Source organism: Harpia harpyja, chromosome Z (assembly GCF_026419915.1).
Source record: "Harpia harpyja isolate bHarHar1 chromosome Z, bHarHar1 primary haplotype, whole genome shotgun sequence".
Taxonomy (NCBI): domain Eukaryota; kingdom Metazoa; phylum Chordata; class Aves; order Accipitriformes; family Accipitridae; genus Harpia; species Harpia harpyja.
The window spans coordinates 41,604,123-41,625,627 of NC_068969.1; the positions used below are offsets into that span (position 1 = coordinate 41,604,123).

Sequence of the window (21,505 nt, forward strand, 5' to 3'; positions counted from 1 at the left end):
ACTTTACAAGATTAAGGAGAAATTTAGTTGGAGTTTCTATTTTTCCATCAAAGGATATCAAAAAGTCATTCTGGGATAAGGCAGCAAATATTTTTTAAAATAAATATATAACTTAGTTTTCCAATCATAAGTGCTTTTAGTGTTCTAAATGCTGTATTGTGGCATATCTGCTTGTTGCTAAAGTTCAGTTTCAGTGGGTAGAGCTATTAGACAAGAGGCATATACCTATTTATGTTCTAATAAGTTCTAAGGTTCATTTCTTGTTTTTGTCCTGCTGCTTTTTTTTAAATAGTAACTCATGCCTAAAGGCAAAGAAAATCTGAAATTCAAGACAATAAATAACAAAAGGAGATGGCATCTCTGTGAAGTGGAGAAAAGGCAAAGCAATATATAAAAGTAGAATATTTTGACCTAATGACATGCATTAAAATAAATCAAGTAAATCTGTACTTTAATTTTAGAAGCTAGTGGTGAGAAGTCTTTGAAAGATTTTGTTTCCTATACCTTGAAAGTATCGTATTAGGTCAGCCCAGTGATACATCCAAGTCCATTAATCTTTCTGGAAGTAGCTGTTGGAAGAACAAACAAGGAAGGATACTATTTGCGGTTGTGTTCTCCTAGCAGCCATAACCAGTGGATTAGTACCTCCCTGCCTACTCCCTTCCAGCTACTTAAACATTTGCTGAGACAAATGTAGCTTAATTCTTTCAAAGAATATTTCAGTTATTTTTGGTGTTGCAAACCAGAGACTTTGACTTAAAACTGTTGTCTTGAGGGTGTCATTTTGCTCTTACTTTGGTGTTAATTATTTTTTACTGTCATCTCTTTGGTACATTATGTAAAACAACAACAAAAAAAAGTAGATAGAAGAACAGAATGGTGTCATGTCTGATATTATGTTTATGTTAATTTAACCAACCAGACAAAATTATTATGACATTCTAGTTTCTCACAAGAGTTCCTACATGCTATTCTACTCTCATTTTTATTACTCATAAGAGAGACAAAATCTTGACCTAAAATAATGTTAGATTGGAATATAAATACACATATAAAATCAGCCTCAGATGTTCTGAGGCTTTATTAAATTGGATTTCTTTTTCTCTGTTACACAAAAAAATGAAAACATAATGTTTACTGTAGTCTGTCTTTTTATCCAAAACAGAAGGTCAAATCCTGCTATGTTTACTTCCACAGAAAAGTATCTTCCTTCTCAAGCAGTTCTTTTTCATTTTATTTGATCTCTTTTTTCAGTAAAATACCAGCAAATGTAGTCAGAGCATTTCTACCCTTGAAAACAATGAAATTATGTTTAGGAAATCCTGATAGCTGCATCATATAAATGCAACAGAGGAAGTGGAAAGCAGATGACAATAGCCACACCACCCAAGTCACAGAAGGTAAACACAGAGACTGGGAGAATGAAGAACAGGCCACCAAAGGAGAAGATCAGCTTCAAGACCATCTAAGGAACTTGAAGGTGCACAAATCCGCAGGACCTGATGAGATGCATCTGTGGGTCCTGAGGGAACCTGTCGATGAAGTGGCTAAGCCACTATCCATCATATTTGAGAAGTTGTGGCAGTCTGGGAAAGTTCCCACTGACTGGAGAAGGGGAAACATAACCTCCATTTTTAAAAAGGGAAGAAAGGAATACCTGGGGAACTACAGGCCAGTCAGTCTCACCTCTGTGCCTGGCATGATCACGGAGTGGATCCTCCTGGAAACAATGCTAGGGAACATGGAAAAGAGAAATGTGATTGGTGACAGCCAACATGCCTTCACTAAGGGCAAATTGTGCCTGACAAATTTGGCAGCATTCTATGACAGGGTTACAGTGTTGGTGGATAAGGAAAGAGCAACGGATGTCATCTACCTGGACTTGTACAAAACATTTGACACTGTCCCACATGACATCCTTGTCTCTAAATTGGAGAGACATGGATTTGAGGGATGGACCACTCTGTGGATAAAGAATTGGCTGGATGGTTGCAGTCAAAGAGTTGCGGTCAACGGCTCGATGCCCAGGTGGAGAGCAGTGACGAGTGGCATTCCTTGGGGGTTGGTATTGGGACCAGCGCTGTCTAAAATCTTTGTCAGTGACATGCACAGTGGGATTGAGTGCACCCTCAGCAAGTTTGCCTGTGACACCAAGCTGTGTGGTGCGGTCAATGTGCTGAAGGGAAGGGATGCCATCCAGAGGGACTTTGACAAGCTTGAGAGATGGGCCCGTGCGAACCTCATGAAGTTCAATAAGGCCAAGTGCAAGGTCCTGCACCTGGGTTGGGGCAATCCCAAGCACAAATACAGGCTGGGCAATGAGTGGACTGAGAGCAGCCCTGTGGAGAAGGACTTGGGGGTATTAGTGGCTGAAAAACTGAATATGAGCCAGCAATGTGTGCTCACAGCCCAGAAAGCCAGTTGTATCCTGGAATGCATCAAAAGAAGGGTAGCCAGCAGGTCAAGGGAGGTGATTCTGCCCCTCTACTTGCCTCTTGTGAGACCCCACCTGGAGTACTGTGTTCAGCTCTGGGTCCCCCAGCATAAGAAAGACATGGACCTGCTCGAGTGGTGCAGTGGGTGGGAGTAATCAGGGGGCTGGAGCACCTCCCATGTGAGGACAGGCTGAGAGAGTTGACGTTGTTTAACCTGGAGGAGAGAAGGCTCTGGGGAGACCTTATAGCAGCCTTCCAGTACCTGTAAGGGGGTCTACAGTAAAGATGGGGAGGGACTCTTTATCAGGGCATGTAGCGATAGGACAAGGGTTAATGGCTTTAAACTGACAGAGGGTAGATGTAGATTAGATGTAAGGAAGAAGTACTTCACTGTGAGGGTGGTGAGGAACAGGTTGCCTAGAGAAGTTGTGGATGCCCCATCCCTGGAAGTTTTCCAGGCCAGTCTGGGGTTTTGAGCCACCTGGTCTGGGGGAAGGTGTCCCTGCCCATGGCAGGGAGTTTGGAACTAGATGATCTTTAAGGTCCCTTCCAACCCACACAATTCTATGATTCATTCTAATATGGTTTATGTTCAAGAGTGTCTCTCAGAGTGGAATTTTCTGAGTTTTTAAAAAGCCTTTCTAAGTAAAATGGAAAAACTAAATGCAAAAGCAACCATTCAGCAAACATTTTACTGTGAAAATATAAAAAAATACAAACCCAACAGTCTTCCCCTCACTCCCAAAAGAGTAAATGCTCCCAAATACAATATAAAGCCAATATCAAGTTACTATCAAGCTAACATCGAGTTAACAGAAAGAGGCCTGCTAATGCTTTCTATGCTTCTGGAATACCAGTCCACAAAACAGCGATAAAAAATCTGCAGTTACTTGTTGAAACGTTTTCGTAAGTATTAACTACGTGTTTTGGTGAGATTCAGATGGCTTAAAGCCACTGTGGTTCCTCAGGCCACACAGCAGAAAAAAGCTGTGCAAAGGGGTAGGTGGCAGCTGGACTAACTAAACCTGGGCCTTGCTGATCACACTTCTCTGTTGTTGTATTAAACAGCTGTCATAAGCACATGAGAAAGCATAGGCAGGGCAAGGTTCTTTTCAGAAGTGAGAGTTCGAAGGCGTGGATGGCTTTATTGCCAGGTAATGACTTAGGGAGCTTTTTACCTCTAGATAATGGCATGAAATTGCCTGAGGTCAGCAATGACTGAAAATTGTGACAATTAGATGGCTGCTTTGTGGCCTATAGGAAATGAATTGGTGGCCTCATTCCAGTTCTCTTATCATAAAACAATTACAGCTAATGCTGATTGACATCTTTGATTGCAACCATGGCTGAGAGGCCAAGGCTGAATGAGCCTTGAAAATAAACTGTCCTTCAACCCAGAAAAGTCAATCCTCCAAGCCAGAGGTGAGGCACATGTTAAACTCAGAAAAATGCACCTCTTTTTGCTCACTCTACAGATAGAAAATTTGCCTCTCCTACTAAATGCCAGTGCCTTTACTACCTCTGCTTAAAATGAAATAGAAAATGCAAGTCCTCTCGGAGGTTTTAGGCAAGATTTATTACATATCACTCTTTACTGATTGCATTCCAGAAGCATGCAAGATTTCAGACAGTGAGGTCCTGTTGTGCTATGTGCTGTGCAGATGCTGTGCCTGACAGTCCCCTCTCTGAATTGCTTGCCATCAAAACAAATAGAACAGATGTGGGAGGCAAGAAGCACCATTACCAGTGTTTGACAGACAGGGCATGAGGCTCAGTGAGACAATGTAATAAGTCTAAGATCACACAGGTAATGTATGGCAGAGAAAGTAGATGAAACAGAGGATTGGGTCATGGCTATAAAAGTGAGTTAAAGCCAAACGATTCTGGGTCACAGATATTTCTTTCCACATTTTGCTTGTGGCACCACAGAATTGAAACTGTGCATGAGTGTCCATGTGTTTGATGCTATTCTAGCATTAGTGATGTGCAACGGAAATGAGGAAGGTTTTGAGATAAATTTGGATGTAAGAAAAAATTAAATTCCTGCCCATCACTTGAAGTATCTATGACTGGCTAAATCCTATCCCTGAGGCACCCAGATCAGAAGATTTTACTTAAGCAGCTGTTCTTGAAGCTGATAAAAGATTTCACATGCTGGAAGAAAACCCAAAACTCCTGTTCCCCACTGTTTATTTCAACCAGAAAGGTCAGTTTATACTGGCTATGTAAAATATGAGTAGTGGTAAACACATACATTGATTAGCATTTGAAAATGTCATGCTATTAAAACAAGAAAAAAAAAAAAAGGATGAGTTAGAGTGATCCTACATAATGCATGGTTAAAATATGCTTCTTCTGAAGTAGTGGGGATCGAGAAAGAACAGAGTTGATGTCTGTAGAGGTGCATGACTCCATGTTGGCAGCTGTCCTTGACTGAAAATGTAAGGATTCAGCCTTCTCACCCCCTTCTGACTCCAGTTAGAAGCATGGTCTGTGGTACTGCTTGTCTTAGGCAGTGCAGTACAGCTTCAACTCCTAAGAAAAGGCATGCAGGTGCACAAATTCACAACACTGCTTTTCCAGTGGACTATGCTGAAGCATTTCAAGCATAAGTCTTGAAATAACCTGAGGTAAACAAAGAAAGATCAAAGAAACCTAGAAGAAAGCATGCTAATTGTCAGATGAAGCATAAGCAACATCAAGCTGGAACTTACTTAATACATCTGCCTTTTCCTCTTAAGACAACAGATGTCTTTCACTGGCCTTACATTTTCGGAGGTTAAAAATAATATATTCCTTTATCAGTTGTCCCACCGTAGAAATGGGAAAGACTTCTATCCTTTCTGAACTCTTCTTCACAAGTCATTCTTTTTTGAATGAATTATGAGCTGGAACTGTCTCCTTCTGGGCTACATTCACATAATTACAGGCAATTTGTTTGGTTTAACGTAAGATGTAACCACTTACCAGATGAGATGTAAAAACTGGACTTGTGCATGTTCTTAGCCCATTTCAGTTGCAAAGTATAACAGGTTAGCTTAAACCACCTTCATAATTTATATAATATATGATCTCAGAAAAGGTGTTACTATATAACTAAATACAAAATGAATGGAGAGGGCTCTAGAAAACTTGCCAGGCTAACAGAATGTCGTGTAACCAGGGATATCTCTTTTTGGTTGTCCTGGTTTTGTCTGGGATAGAGTTAATTGTCTTCCTAGTAGCTGGTATAGTGTTATGTTTTGGATTTAGTATGAGAATAATGTTGATAATGCACTGATGTTTTCAATTGTTGCTATGTAGTGTTTAGACTAAGTCAAGGATTTTCCAGTTTCTCATGCCCAGCCAGCAAGAAGGCTGGAGGGACACAAGAAGTTGGGAGGGGACACAGCCAGGGCAGCTGACCCAAACTGGCCAAAGGGGTATTCCATACCATGTCATGTCATGCCCAGTATATAAACTGGGGGAAGTTGGCTGAGGAGGGATTGCTGCTCAGGAATTGACTGGGCGTTGGTTGGTGGCTGGTGAGCAATTGCATTGTGCATCACTTGTTTTATATATTCCAATTCTTTTATTATTATTATTGTCATTTTAGAATTGTTATAACTATCATTGTTAGTTTCTTCCTTTCTGTTCTATTAAACTGTTCTTATCTCAACCCATGAGGTTTACTTTTTCCTCCGATTCTCTTCCCCATTCCACTGGGGGTGGGGTGAGGACTGAGTGAGCGGCTGTGTGGTGCTCAGTGCTGGCTGGGTTTAAACCACGACATTGGTATTGTTATGATGAAAAAGTTAAAACATTCCTACCCCTTTCTTACTATAGTTCCTGCTGCCACTCCCTGTAGGATTTTAACAGAGGGTCCTGTCTAGCATCCATTTTCTGTGATTCTTCCTACAATTTATGTGCTATCTGGAGGGACCTTCAATAGTTTTAATTATTGATCACTGATAATAAAAGAGAGAAATAGGAAACCCAGATGGTTATTACACAAATCCAAATAGATTAACAGTATTAGTGCATCATATAAACAAAAAGCAGAGAACAAACACTTAAGTTACCATTTTAAAGTGTCATTCTAATAAAATCACAAGGTAAAACCTCAAGACTTAGACATCATAATATCTGAGTGTCTGGTTAAAAAATGGCGTGGAAGCAAGACTACGTCAGGCTTGACATGAAAAAATATGACTACTTTCAGATGATAATGCACATACCTCAATATGCAAAAAGGTATTCTTACAGACTTAGGGCCAAACACCTAACTAGAAAGAAAATCTGTATGAGTCCAATTGACTTTGAATCCAGGGTGTTCCTCATTCTTTTGAAAATTTGTAACTAAGGAATCCTAACTCCAGCATTTCTCTTTTTCTTTGAGTGCAACTTCTTAGAGTGGATATTTCTACAATTTATTTTTGTTTAAGGAATTAGTGGCTTCATTACACTGTATTACTAAGATACCTGAAAGCTTCTGAATGTATTATCTACAGTTTGAAATAAGCTATCATCTAACTCTTTCAAAATATAGGTCAACTGGCATTCTGCATAAAATTATATGAATTGCAAGGAACGAAGATCCTTTCATTTTCCTGTTAAGATCTCATTTACCCCTAGATTATGTGAATCTTTTAAATTGATAGTCTCTAAGCGTTATTGAAAAACAAGAGAGCTGTGTAAAAAATCCACCTGTAAAACAAATCTAGTAAATCTGGCTTTTTTCCTGCTATATATACAAAATGAAAGGAAGTAATGTGACATTTTGTAGATGAAAAATGTATTATAACACAGAGAAATCCTTTACTTCAGTCAAATCTTCATTAAAGAAGGGCACAAAAAGAAGTATTTCTGTTATAATTGCACCTTATGTAGGTTAAAAGGAAAAAAAAAAAGTATTGGTGCAGCACTCACTATATAATATACCCACTGACTATTAAGGTATACCATGTTATACACTAGAAATACCATTTTCCTTTTCCATTAAGAACTTACTGGGGAATCATTCCAATGCTACAATGCTAACATTATGGCAGTTTGTATCTTCGTGTGAGTTAACAAGTGCAAAAGTTGCATATCAATGAATATCAAATCAAATCAAATCAAAACATTGCTGAAAGAATTACTATGGCCATTTCCCGCATGGGACATCTTTGAAGATGTTGAACAATTGGTGAAGCTTAATATAAATAAGTACTGTGATTAGTTTCTTACAAGTCACTGTATACCTGGCTGCTGATTAATTATGAAACATGGCTGAAAACAACAAATGTAGTTCTAAGATTCAAACTATCACAAAATGCATCCCATTGATTGGAATAAGTTATGAATTTATGTCATAAATTTTAAAAGTTCACAATTCGAAAGACTGCATCAGCAGGCTACCTGGAGTTCACAGTACAAGCTGTAATTCATTGCTAGCCTCGCCATCTTTTTAGTGGTCTTATGAAAAAGCTTTTTATTTGATTAAATAGTTCGTCTAATTGAAAGAAATGACTCCCTACAATCTGCCTTTGCGTTCTGTAAACTCCTGGTAAGCTGCACAAATAAAATACCATTCTGGTAGGATTTCAGAAGTCATGACAGATTAGGCTTCCTCTCCTTAGACTTTGTCACGCAAGCTTGAAAATCTTATCCCAGCCTTACTCAGAATGTATGATGAGATAATATTTCCTGGGTAAGGCACACGTAATAAACAAAACATAGGTATATACAGCACATTTATTATTGTGACAAAAATGACCCATAAGATAGCAACAGATCATATGTTTTGGCTCAGCTTACCGATTTAGATGAATATTGATCATAAATTTACCAAATCTCTCTAGTTCTGACACCAAAAAAATATATTCCAGCTACTTGTTTTGGGATTTCACAGAATGCTATTTCCAGAGATTGGGCTATGGAAAATGTTCATGACCTGTAAATGTTTGAACGGTTCTCTTATTAATATGTCAGGTTCTGGCAGCTTTTTAGACCAAAGACAGCTTGCATGTGATCTTCTGTTTTGTGTGAACATGTGAACTTGGAAGTTTAGCTTAAACTAAACTTAATGGATAAGAACTCAAAAGAAATATTGTAAGTTAATTTTCAGAAAAATTCTTATAAAACAGTATCACTGATATTCACACATTCTAATCTGAGGCACTGTAGGGAAAAGCTCTTCTGATTTTTCAGAGCGATAAGCTTAGTTAGGTATATGCAATTAGCTTAAATAGCAACACATGGCCATTTTTTTTGTGCAAATTCCCAGTTAAGGGATGCATAAACAAGATATTTGCATAAGCAAATAGCCAGCTAGTTTTCTACTAGGTCACATGCATGAATAAATACCTGATTTGTGTACGCATAGTAGCTGTTTGTCGGCATATTAAATGCACGGTACTCCATGCTGGAGTAGGGGAACAGTATGAAGAGGAAGGAGTGGCAGAGGTAAAGTGTTATGAACTGACCACAACCCCCATTCCCCATCTGGCTGCACTGCTTAGAGAGGGAGGAGGTAGAAGAGTTGGAAATGGAGGATGAAGTTGAGCGTGGGAAGATGGAGGGTGAGGGCATGGTGGTTCTAGTTTTGTCTTTGTTTCTCACTATTGAGGTCAAATAATTGGCAATAAATTAAACAAATCTTTCCCAAGTTGGATCTGTTTTTCCCGTGACTGTAATTGGTAAGTGATCTCCCTGTGTTTATCTCAACCTATGGGTTTTTTCATCTTATTTTCTCCCCCTGTCCTGTTGAGGAGGAGGAGTGAGAGAGTACCTGGGTGGGCATCCAGCATCCAGCCGAGATCAACCCATGGAACCACTGTAGGTAAGCTTTGGAGCAGCTACCACCTCTGGAGGTGTTTCTCCCCACTGTATGTAGCAACAGTGGAATTAACAGAATCAGAGAGCAGAAAAAAGTCCAAAATACAAAGAGAAATCCAGCATGTTCTGCTTTGCTAGAGGAAAACTACAACAGGAAAATAATAGTAGGATTAATGTTCTAGTTTCACAAAATCAGTCATGATGAATCACTACTTTGTCTTCCAACTGCAAATGAGGTTATTACTGTGATACAGTTGCAACACAAAAAAGATGACAAAGTCCAAAGTTCACATCATAGCCTAACTAAATGTATCTTCACAAATTCTGTGGCCAGAGTTTCTGACATGGTTATGCATGCATTTGAATGCATTTTTGTGCATACTGGAATAATGTATAAAGATGCCCATATAAATATATTAACTATACATAGACCATATAAAATACACATCTATTTCAAGTTATGCCTTAATGGAGAGTTAGTTCCAGTGGAGTAGACCATTCTCAAAATACTTCTTTGATCTTTCATTCCTTGAACATACCTCATTAAAGAGAGGAACATAAAATACTGTACTCTATTAATACTAAAAATGTGTTACTGTTCATGATGAAAGGCTATTTGATACGAGGGCTAGCATTATCTTATTGTAGTCTGCTGCTAAGCAGCCCTTCAATTTAACTGCAGCAGCCCATGAAGTAAAGTAGTTGTCAAGGTCACCAACAGTGTTAGATCCTAGCCTGAATTTTCTGAAAGCATGACCGGAATCTTATTTAAATGACTGAAATATAAATAGTTGAATAAAATATTGTTGTTCAATGTGCATCATACATAATGTCTTATGTATTAATGTCTTATGATGTCTTATAGCCTTGATCTCAACATTCACAACTAAGGAGGATGCTTAATAATGTTCATAACATATATATTTCCCTGAACTCATAGGTTTCAACCAAAGAATTTGCATTGCAATATTAATAATTGCATTATTAATATTTGATTTGGGCTTGTGTGGTAGGGATTTGGTAGCAGGGGAGGGGCTACAGGAGTGGCTCCTGTGAGAAGCTGTGAGAAGCTTCTCCAGCTCCAAGTCAGACCCACTGCTAGCCAAAGCCAAGCCCATCAGCAATGGTGGTAGCGTCTCTGGGAGAACATAGTTAAGAAGGGGAACTTGCAGGGGAGTGGGATGTGAGAGAAACACCAATGCAGACACCAATGTCAGTGAAGAAGGAGGCGGAGAAGGTGTACCTGTGAGAGACTGAAAGAGTTAATGTCTCAAACATTGTGGTGGGGCAAGTTCTGCATAACAACAAACCCTGCATAACAAACCACAGGTGAAAAGAAGCGGATCAGCACAGATCAGCACAAGACATCAGCAACAGGACACGGAGGTGCTGGAGCATGTGCAGTTCCCTGTTCTGATATACTGAGCAGGGCAGCTCCCCATGTATGGCCAAAGATCAAACAATGGTCATGCCTGCAGGGAAGGAGAAGTTACTCCACAAACGACCCCCAAGTCCACCAACCCATTTCCTGAAGGTTCTGAAAGCACAAACCCCACATGACCCTTAATTAACCTAATGAGTTCAAATGCCCACCTGAAGGAGGGGCAAGAAGATGATAAAAGCACACAAACCCATGGGTGCGCGCCCACCGGAACTGGACCTATAGGCTGGCCAACACTGGAACCAGGACCAGTGAAATCTTTCTCTTTTCTTTCCCTCTTTCTCTCTCTGTCTCTCTCTTTCCCTCTCCTTTTTCATAATCCCTACACCTCATCCCTTTAGGCATAAACCATTGACCAAGTCTAGGACTAGGAGTGGGTCCATCCACCCCCGGGGCTCCTCAATGAGAAGGAGTCTAGAAAGCAAAAGGGTCCACTCTGAACCTCATGACTCAATGAGAGTGCTCTCCTTATTGTCTTCCCTGAACTGATGTATATGGTTGCCACAGGTTACATGGTTTACTGAGGCAGTTCCATGCCAATTCCTGTTGTGAGAAACCCAGCCACCTACTGTTGCACCTTCCAAGTTCAGGCTGCCTCTGCCATGAATAAAATGTTCAGCTGATGTTTTGGTGTTGTTTCACCTTAATTTAGCCCAAGGGAATTACGAACTCACCACGACCTCTCCCTGGTCTGTCCAGCATGGGTCATGACAGCGCCAGAGGAGGCTGATGCCCCTGCAGCCCATGGTGAGCCGGCAGGCTGTCCTTCTGCAGCCCATGGAGGTGAACGGTGGAGCAGATACCCACCTGCAGCCCATGGGAGACCCCACGCTGGAGCAGGCGGATGCCCCAGAAGGTGGCCGTGACTCCACGGGAAAGCCCGCATTGGAGCAGTCTGTGCCTGAAGGACTGCAGCCCATAGAAAGGACCTACATTGGAGAAGTTTGTGGAGGACTGTCTCCTGTGGGAGGGACCCCATTCTGGAGCAGGGGAAGAGTGAGGAGTCCTGCCCCTGAGAAGGATGAAGCGGCAGAGACAACATGTGATGAACTGACCCCAGCCCCTGTTCCCCATTCCCCTGCACTGCTGGGGGTGCAGAGCAGGTAGAGAAACCAGGAGTGGAGTTGAGCTCGTTAGGAAGGGAGGGGTGGGGGGAAGGTGTTTCAAGATTTGGTTTTATTTCCCATTATCCTGTTTTGATTTGATGGGTAGTAAATTAAATTGATTTTTTTTTTTCCCCAAGTTGAGTCTGTTTTTTGCCCATGACCATAACTGGTGAGTGAGCCCTCCCTCTCCCCATCTCAACCCATGAGCCTTTCATTATATTTTCTCCTCCCCATCCCACCACGGGGGGAGGAGTGAGTGAGCAGCCTCATGGTGCTTTGTTGCTGGATGGGCTTAAACCACAGAAATATAGTTTCTGCTTTTCGCAGAAAGTTATTTTCACTTACAAAACCTCTTGAATGCAGAATTTGCTACAAGATACATGAAATTTCACTTGTCAAAGAGGTTGCAAAGGACATTTTAAAGGACATTTTATTGTATGACCATATATTAGAAGTTTTCCCCTCTATCTCCTGCCTTTTTTGGAGGAAGAAAGGATGGATGTTATTTGACTGACTTGGACAACTCATCTGAAGCTGCTAAAATGCATCATTTCCAATGCTTATTTAGAGACTTCTTAAAATACACACTATTTATCTGATAGACCATGAGATACTGTGCACATCGAGTCTAGGAGCTTTCTATCTCAATGTATACTGACGGCTAAATATGTTTTCTTTTCCAATCTGTAGAGAACTGTCCCTAACTAGAGTAGCACCATCAAGCTACATCACACTAAGTTAGTCTCTTGTTCATTCCCATCTCAACACAGGATGAAGCTCTTGCAAACTCAGATGTGTGCGAGTCTGTGTTTCTTTACAATGTCACAACAGATCAGCCAATAAGAAGAGAAAACCAAACTCTCATAAAACCCAAACTGTAAAACCATGGAATTGTAAAGATAGGAAGTTCAAAGTGCCATTTGATTTTGACAAAAATCCCCAGACAATCAGAACACAACCTGAACCTTTGTTATGTACAGAAATGTCCTTGAAAAAGAGTGGGCTTTTTTAAAAGGTGCCTGTGATAGGGTAGCAATCTAATCCAAGTATGATACTTTGAGAAAAAGAAGAAATAATAAGAGACCTTTACATAAATGTATATGTCTCGACACACATTGTGTGGCGAAAGGTTCGGAACTAGAAGGAATTACTCATAGCTTGGCACTTCTCTTGACACAGGGATCTCCTTTTTTTTTTCTTTTTCTTTTCTTTTTCTTTCCTTTTCCATTTATCTGTTTCTGGGAAGTGATGAACATTCAAAAGTGTTTACAGATTTCAAGAATACTTGAAAAATATTAAAAGGAGGTGTAGATTGAGAGCATTGATTCTTAACATGATCAAGATTGGATATTTTCTTCTTTTCAGCCGCACCTTGTTTTGTAACAGGGAAGATTACTGAAGAAGTCACAGTGTTACAGGTCTTTAGCTCCTTTTATCAGCAACAGAATACTTGTGTTGACATGCTCAGGAGCTCCCTAAGGCTTTCTCCATATCTGTCATGGCTTTGTCTCATCTTTTTGTAAGATCTCTGTAATGAAACAATTTTGGTAACTTTCCCTAGGAGATCATTTATTTTTATTAGTGAGCATGTTGGTGTTAGGTACATTTGGCTTCCTTTGTTGGCCTGCTGAACTTGCTAGAGAATTGAAATTTAATGATCGATAAGGTGATAAAATGATGAATAGAAGGATAAAACCTGAGAGACAAAAGACGAGTAAGAGAAATAAAGTTTGAAAGAAGTGACACTTTTTTTAATTGAAACATAAATTTGAAGAACAGGATTATGAGATTTCATTTCAACAAATGTGTATGGGGTTGAGTTTCAAGAGGCACAAGTGCTGGATAATGACCCATTCTCGGCTGATATGGCCTATTGTGTTTAAGTAATCTAGGAGCAGTAAAGGCCCAATGGAGTTGACATCCTATAGTGCAAAGCAGAGGAATGGCCAGTTCCATTATGCACTATTCTAATTAAAGCAAGCACAACCTTATCCATCCCTTTTCATATTAACAGATGATGCTGATCAAGCTGCATGAAATTTATGTTTGTCTTCCCATCAGTTGGGTGGGTCCCCCAACAGAGCAGGTAAGAGCAGGTCTGAGCTGTCTTTCTAGCTCTCAGGAAGACTGGGCTAGAGCAGCACCGCTTAATCTGCCCACTTTATGCCCTGAATGCTCACCCTGCACAACAGTCAGGGGCAACTGGTGCGAGGAGACAATCTCCATGGGCCATGTTCACAGATGACTCCTGACTGTCTTGTCCACATTCAACAGCGGGGACATGGGGACAGTCTTCTTACTTGGTCAACACATTCTTTCCTTAGATTGTAAAATCCTTCCTTACCTTTCCACTTTTCCATTTTCATTTAATGACTTAATGGAAGGCATTAAGGTAGCTTTCTCTTCCTGTTACTCCTCCTCCTCCTAGCCCTTTTCACATCCTTCCATGTCAGCAGACTCATCTATTCCTAGTTGGCAGGGATGCCACAGAAGGCACTTTCCACAACACATTTTCTCACACCATAAGCTATCAGAAGCAGAAAATTCTGTTAAAGGACTGAAATGGGGAAGGGGAGGAGAAGAGAGCAAGGAGAAGAGAGCAAAGAGAAGAGGAAGAAATCATCCTTCATTTTCCAGTGAGCCAGTATACTAACTAATAGGACCAGTAAAGTGTGAGTCCTGTTCCCACAGTGTTTACACAGGAAAAGCAACACTTTCTTTTTCTCAGAGGTCTATTGAAGACTCTTGCCCAGATTTAATTATTTAACTAGATTTTCTCTGTCAGAACTAAAAAAAAAAAAAATCTAGTAAAATTAATCAGCTGACCTCAAATGGAAGTTTTCTAGAAATATTTTCTCTTTCAGAAAGCGTTCAGCATTATGTAGCTAAGGATTCAAAAACCTAAAGATGTGGCTTACAGTGCCTCTAGTGCATGAGACTGAAAATATAATGAGAATTAAAAATAAAAATTGCAATGGATTTTAGGTTTATTTTATTTGCCTTCTGATTCTTAAGGCTCAATCCTTTAAGTACCTTTTTCTACCACTGCAGATCACAGAATACCTTAAACAAAAATGAACCTTATATTTTCAAGTATTCACATGGTGCAGGAACTTTGTATTCCAAGAAGGCACCAGTGTCTAAATGAAATGAAGAAATCACAAGTTACTTAATAGAATTATTAAAAATACTTTCATTTCAAAAGAAGGAAGAAATGGGCGGGAGGAATAAATCAAAGAGAAACAAAATTGTAGTAATAACATTGAGTCTGCTGTCTAAGTTCAAAATTCACTCAGAAAAATCATGAACAGTCAAACACTTGATCATCTCATGCCTGAACTCCAGACATACTCGCTTCTCACTTCATATAGTAAGTAGACTACTGTGAACAGCCTCAGATTGGCCTGGAGTTACCAGTCTATTGCACATCCATAATACCCCTGAAGGAAGGATGTGGTACTATTATCAGTGACTTAAACCCTCCAGGTCTAAAATGTGTATTTGTCTTCAGGCCTTTCCAGAAAGCATAGTGCAGTTAGTTAGTTTGCATATCACATTTATCTTTGTTGGGAATGGTAAATGCAAAGCTTCCATGATATGAACTCATCACCTTTTGGAAGGCTTTTCATTTTTCTTTAACACAGAAATATTCTGAGTTTGACATGCATATTAGTATTATAATTAAATTTATGGTATGCAGAAACTTTAAAAGTTATAAACTGTTTGTTGAAAATAGAATAAGATATTCTGAGCTAGGCTTGGTGGAATCATTTAGCCATATCAAAAGAGCCTAAAAACAGCATTAAAACTTCCTGACAAAGACTTTACCTCATACACTAGCAATTACTGCTATTAAACTAAAGTAAAACTATAGAAAACAACTTTTCCCTGCAAAGAGTCCCCACAAAACAATAAACCTGTAAAAAGAAGTTCCTTATTTTTCATGTTTGAGGAGTTAATTTAAGCTTCCATGCACTGACAACAGTCTCTTACAAAAATATCTCAGTTGTGCATTAGGGGGGCTAGGGTTGCCCCTGTTCTCTCTCCAGCCCCTAAAAAAGCACTAGGCCTTCATAGGGTACCAAGTGCATAGTGCCACTATGGAAAAGTTGAGGGGGAAATAGGAAGATCTCGATTTGGCAGGTGATGTTTTCCCACTGCTTCTTGCAGTTTTTTCCAAGTTCATAGCAAAAGAAAAAATTATCTAAGGATGAAATTTGGAGAGTAAGTTTTTGTAGATCATAGAAAAAAAGTTTTTTGGAAGCCATGACAGCCCTTTGATTACCAAACATTTTTCATTGGATAGTAATGCAATTTGACTTTCAAGAAAGGATTCCTCCCACAAGCTGCATGTAAAGCTCCCGATTTTGTACCCATTTATTCAGCCAGCAGAGCAGCAAGGAAAGCTAGGCAGTGGGAAACATGGTTTATCCTTTGACACAAAAGGTGAAAAATTTGAACCTTTACTAAGATGATAAATGTAATGATGTTTTGAACATACCTAGTTTTTATAGTATGGACTACAAAACACTTCTACAACTGAGGGACAGCAGAAAGAAAAAGCAATACTTTCTGAAAGACAAAATAAGAATTTTATGTTTCTTTTGCCTCTTATGTTTCACATACCACACACTCCCAAAGCTTAGAAGTATAATTGAAAGTGTTATGACTGTTGACTTCTTTCTAATAGCTGACCCTTCAATTAAATACTACAAACAATTTCTTTTAAAAATGGATAAAAATCTGGGTCTTAAGGAGGTAAAAATTAGAAAAGCATAAACATTCCTCATTCAACAGTCACTCCAAATCTACATGAATATCATCAGAGTAAAGCTACTATGAGAAACATAGGCCTATGAGAAGAATATTTTATCAGGCTGTAGGTTTCTGTAGGAAAGTGATATGAAGTTAGAAACACAATCCAGTATAAGATGCCATTTTAAACACATTTCTTTTTTATCACTATACATGATCATTAAAATTCCCCAGTTCTGTATCTCAAAGTTGAGCTGCAACATTGTGGTTTTCCTTTCTATTCTGAGATTTTCAGTGTTAAAAAGCAGGTCTTTTATGCTGGTAAAAATATGTTAAATAAACCTACTCTTTAAATCACTTGTTTTGAATCCAGAGGACAATTCAGTTGCAGCACTAAATAGCCAAAAAAATTTACTTTTCCCACCTGTTACAAGAATAATTCTGTTGCAAATATTTTTTGGAAAGAGGCAGAGCACAATGGTAGGGCAGCTATGATACAGATTCAGATACACCTGACCTGCATCTATCTGAGTGTACTGCAAAACCAGAAGTCTGGGAAAATGAATGTAAAGATTGATTTTCTGCACCTGTGTCTAAGCTGGCTTTTACCAACGAGATCACGTCTGGAAGTTGCACAGTCAAGATCACAAGGTACAGTCTCACCTGAACATTGCTCTACTGTTTCCTGACCCAACTGTATATTTGTATGGTTCAACTCACATTGGCATATGCTTGGAATTCATGCACCTGTATCTACTGCTGCCCTAGACATACTCCAAGACAGTTTTGAATACAGTCTTGATAAATAAAACATCAATCCTTATTCTTTATCAAGCCAGAAAGGGAAACATGAATATGACCACCCTTAATCAGCCATAAGCATGAGGCTTATATACCAGCAAATTGAGTCTCAATTCAGCAGTTTAGTTCTTTGCCAGAGTGCCATATTGCTGCACAGTTTCTAAGATTTTGGCTTGAAAAGAGAAAAGTTACAGCAACACACAGAAAAAAGAAACAAACCGAAACTGTTCACCCTCTCCTCCCTCTTTTGTGAAACATCCATGAAAACCAGACATGGTAGACCTATTTTTGGTAATGTTTAAAAATGTCCATACCACATTGCTTTATGTTAGACTAATTGGTTTGTACGGATTGCTCTAAGGAATGAGATAGATTTTTTAGACACCAAAACAGGAGTCTTATTTGAAGATGAAAGGAAATTCTCAGGATCTAATAATAAACCAAAACATTTTGCTAAAATAACCTTGAAATAAACATGCACTCAGGCCCAAACTTCATACAGATAACAGTCTTTTAATATAGTAACTTACATAGTGGCCACTGAATTTCTCTGCTAGCCTAATTATTTACATTTTTTCAATTGCTTTCAAACTGGTGCAATGCTACTGGGTGTAGCAGAGATTCTTCTTATCCACACATTTTAAGGGAAATAAGTCAGTCTCCTTTTGCCAAAAACTTGTTTTCTGTAAAGAAAACAACTTACTGCACAAAATAAAAAGCTGCTTAGAACTAAAATTGCAATGGTCATTTGAATTTGTTCTTGTGGAATACAGATTTTATTTGGCAGTTAGATAGGACGGTGCAAATGCTCTAGACTAATAAGCTGAAACAAACATCTGCTTTAACACAATTCAGTGCAATGTTCTTTGTGTTTCCCTTCTGTTTGGAGATACGTGACTAAAATTTTATTTTAACTTGATCTTTGTCATATTGCATTTATACAGTAAAAAATTTTTGTTTCAGGCCACAGTTACTACTCTGAGATGATAATTAAGAGGAAACCCTGTTAGAAAGAATCAGTGATATATGATACTATAAACACCTGCAATTGAAATAAGCCTGGAAACTGTCAATAAACAAACTAATTTCAATAGACTTACCTGTTTAATGCTTTTAAAAGAAGTCCAATACTTCCTCTTTACCATACAAATCTTTTAGCCACTGGGTGAAGTCAAAATAGAGCACTTGATCATGATAATCCCAACCTGTCATGGACAACAGCATGTCTCATGGCACCACACTCAAAATGCTTGAAACGAACCTGGAAGACAAATATTACATTTTTATTGAAATATACTCAACCGTCTCCTAGGATGAGGAAACATGAGCACTTAATCAATGAATACATTATAAAGGAGTGAGTACAAAGCCATATATATCACCTGGTAAACATCAAGACCAGATACTGCAAAGCTCACATTCCAGAGAATCTATTTTTGCTGAGTATTTGCAGCTCTGTTGTACTTATTGACCCATTAAAACTGTCAGGATTAATAAACAGTATTTATCTTTTTAAAAATTTGCAGCTTTTCCTACATAGACCTATAAGTCCTTTTTCATATGAATTTCAAAAGGAAGATCATATTCTGAACCAAAGAGAATCTTATCTGAGAAAGGTTATGGAAAGGATTCAGTAAAATTACAGTTAGTCATTCTATGAGAGCTTTGCTGAGTACTATTTCTTACAGTATCTTTAATAGAAAATGCAACCTGTAAACAGATGCAATACAAACCTACACCAATCACATTCTCTTCTTTTTACTAAGAAAAGGCATGCAGAAAAGTAAAGTATTCAGGCGACATACTTCAATGTGGTTTTAATGCAGCAAGGGAAATTTACAGTTTTATCTAGCGCTCTGCTTCTGTATAGTTTTAAGGTTCCTTGAGAAAATTTCCTACCATTTATAAGTACCTCTTAGTAATTCAAGCGAATACTTTTGTTACAATCTCTAAATGTGGGTTTTTTCCAGACTTTAAACTACAGTGCGCCTACCTCCTTCACTAAGAAGATGATTAATTTCGGTGAGCTGAATTACTTAATAAAGGTATTTTTCTCATCATTGTCCTCTGCCACTGAAATCTTCAGGCCAATGCACACGTATCATGGGGAATACCAGTTGGCATCCAGATCATGGCCAGTTCATCCAGAAGATACACTAATCTGGGCTTTCCTTAGGAGTCTCACCTTGTTATTTCAGTCCCTGTTGAAATGTGAAGAGTGACTGAACACTACTCCTAAACATGTCAAAAATTCTGGATGTTCCCTACCCTTCCCACTGATAAGACAGTCTCCTTCTCAAGTGTCGAATATGTTTTTTTTAATAGAGAGCAGGAAAATGTGTGCACAGAAGTGAGTGCTAGTACATACATACAGATGCAAGATAAAAATAAAATATTCTACCCAGATTCAGAAATATCCTAAGTAAAATGCCAGTAATTTCTTGTATAACTGCAACATATTTCACTACTGGGTTAGCACAGAGTATGACTTCTCAGCAAATCAAATTTGTTAGACTGCAACAACTGAGCTAAACCCAGAGTGTCAGAAGAGAAACTGCTATTCAACCTCCACCAGTCATTAGCAGTTTTTCTAAAAGTTACACTAACAGAAGGTGTTTCTAAAAAAGGGATAAGATAGCACTTAACCCAGTTTTAACGTGAGAGTTCAGTCCATCTGAGGCATGATGCATCACCATGAAAACCCAAGTTTCCAGGTGTACAAAATTAATCATATCTTCCATGACTTCAAATGAGAGACCAACCATATCCCTAGTTTTAGGAATGTACTTGACTAAATGATCGGGAATCACAGTTCTGATCTCTCATCTTACACCAGGCCAGATGAATGCAGGAGATGTGAAAGGTTAGTGGAATGTACTTTGAAAAGTGACTGAATATCTTGCATTGAGATGTTAATGGATCATTTTCATCCAATTGAGTGCATGTAGATCAGTCACAGACTGATGTATGGTTTTCCATGATCAGATGCAGAGAACTCAATTTTAGTGAGACAGAGGAAACAACACAGTAATAGATCTCAGAATAAATCTACTACCAAACTCAAAATACATGGGGAAGAATGCTTTTTCTTTGGTTGTGATTTCCATAGTGACATCTCTGATGGGGCAGCAAGAAAGTTTTCCTTAGAAATGTAATATCATAGACACAGAAATGAGTCTAAACAAGAGGTAAAGGTCTTATGAACATCTTCCAGAAAGACAATGGAAAATTTTTATTTGATTGTCATAAAATTCTCAGAATATGTTAGACTGTGTATGGCCAAAGTTAAATACTCCAGATATTCCTCTAAATTTGCATTATTTTTTGCATTTTACAGTGTAAAGAGAGCAATCATCTAAGATTTCAGATTTGAATGCATCAGGTTTTGTATGCCCAAACTGAAAAAACTTTGATCTTTAATGCAACTGAGAAAGACAGAAGGTAATAGGATCAAGGGATAAATCAGCTGGATAAAGGTCAAGATCTCTAGAAACTAGAATTTGCTAATAAAGTAGGCAGGGGGCATTCCTGAATCAGAATAAGGGAAACCTGGCTGAAATAGTTATTAAGAGGAGAACTTTTGCCTGATCTTGACCAATCACTTCTCTAAAGAAAAAGAAAACTCCTTAAAACTAAAACAACTTGGAGTAGAAAAAGATGCAAGGAACAGTACCTAAGCCAATGAGGTATACTTGTCTCTAAATACCAATGATGGAGGAACAGGCAAAAGCCCTGCATATATGCTAACCCAAATCCACACATCTGTGCTGACAAAGGGAGATCACCTGTTAGTTCAGGGTACCACAGAATAAGATTCCTCCTTCAGAATGTTCCAAAGCAGTCTTTCACCCTACCTGAGTGTGAAAGCTGGAGTGGAGTGTGAAACATGGGCCAGTGCTTTTAAAATCGTGTATGCTTACCTACAGAAAAAGACAAAGAATATGGAGCAGACTCTGTACAAGGCAATCACTGGGGGAGAGGTGTCAGCAGAATTTATGGGTGAAAAGTCAAACATGTGGCAGCTGGTGGCTTTGCATGTTGTCCTATAAATAACTTAGCTCTAAAGACGGAGCAGAAAAAAAAATAATGTGAAAGAAAAGCTGCGTTTGATAAGCTGTCCTGGTTCCGGCTGGGATAGAGTTAATTGTCTTCCTAGTAGCTGGTATAGT

The 21,505-nt window shown here is 38.8% G+C and overlaps 1 protein-coding gene across 1 annotated transcript in view; it reads right to left on the reverse strand.

The window, feature by feature from the left end:
- The window catches only part of LINGO2 (leucine rich repeat and Ig domain containing 2), a 557,882-nt gene that overhangs the window by 158,642 nt on the left and 377,735 nt on the right, over positions 1-21,505 (reverse strand). Inside the window, exon 6 of the mRNA XM_052778680.1 lies at positions 18,437-18,597. Within this exon, the coding sequence (XP_052634640.1) occupies positions 18,437-18,481 (45 nt within the window). The 5' untranslated portion in view covers positions 18,482-18,597. The remainder of the gene's footprint in view (positions 1-18,436; positions 18,598-21,505) is intronic.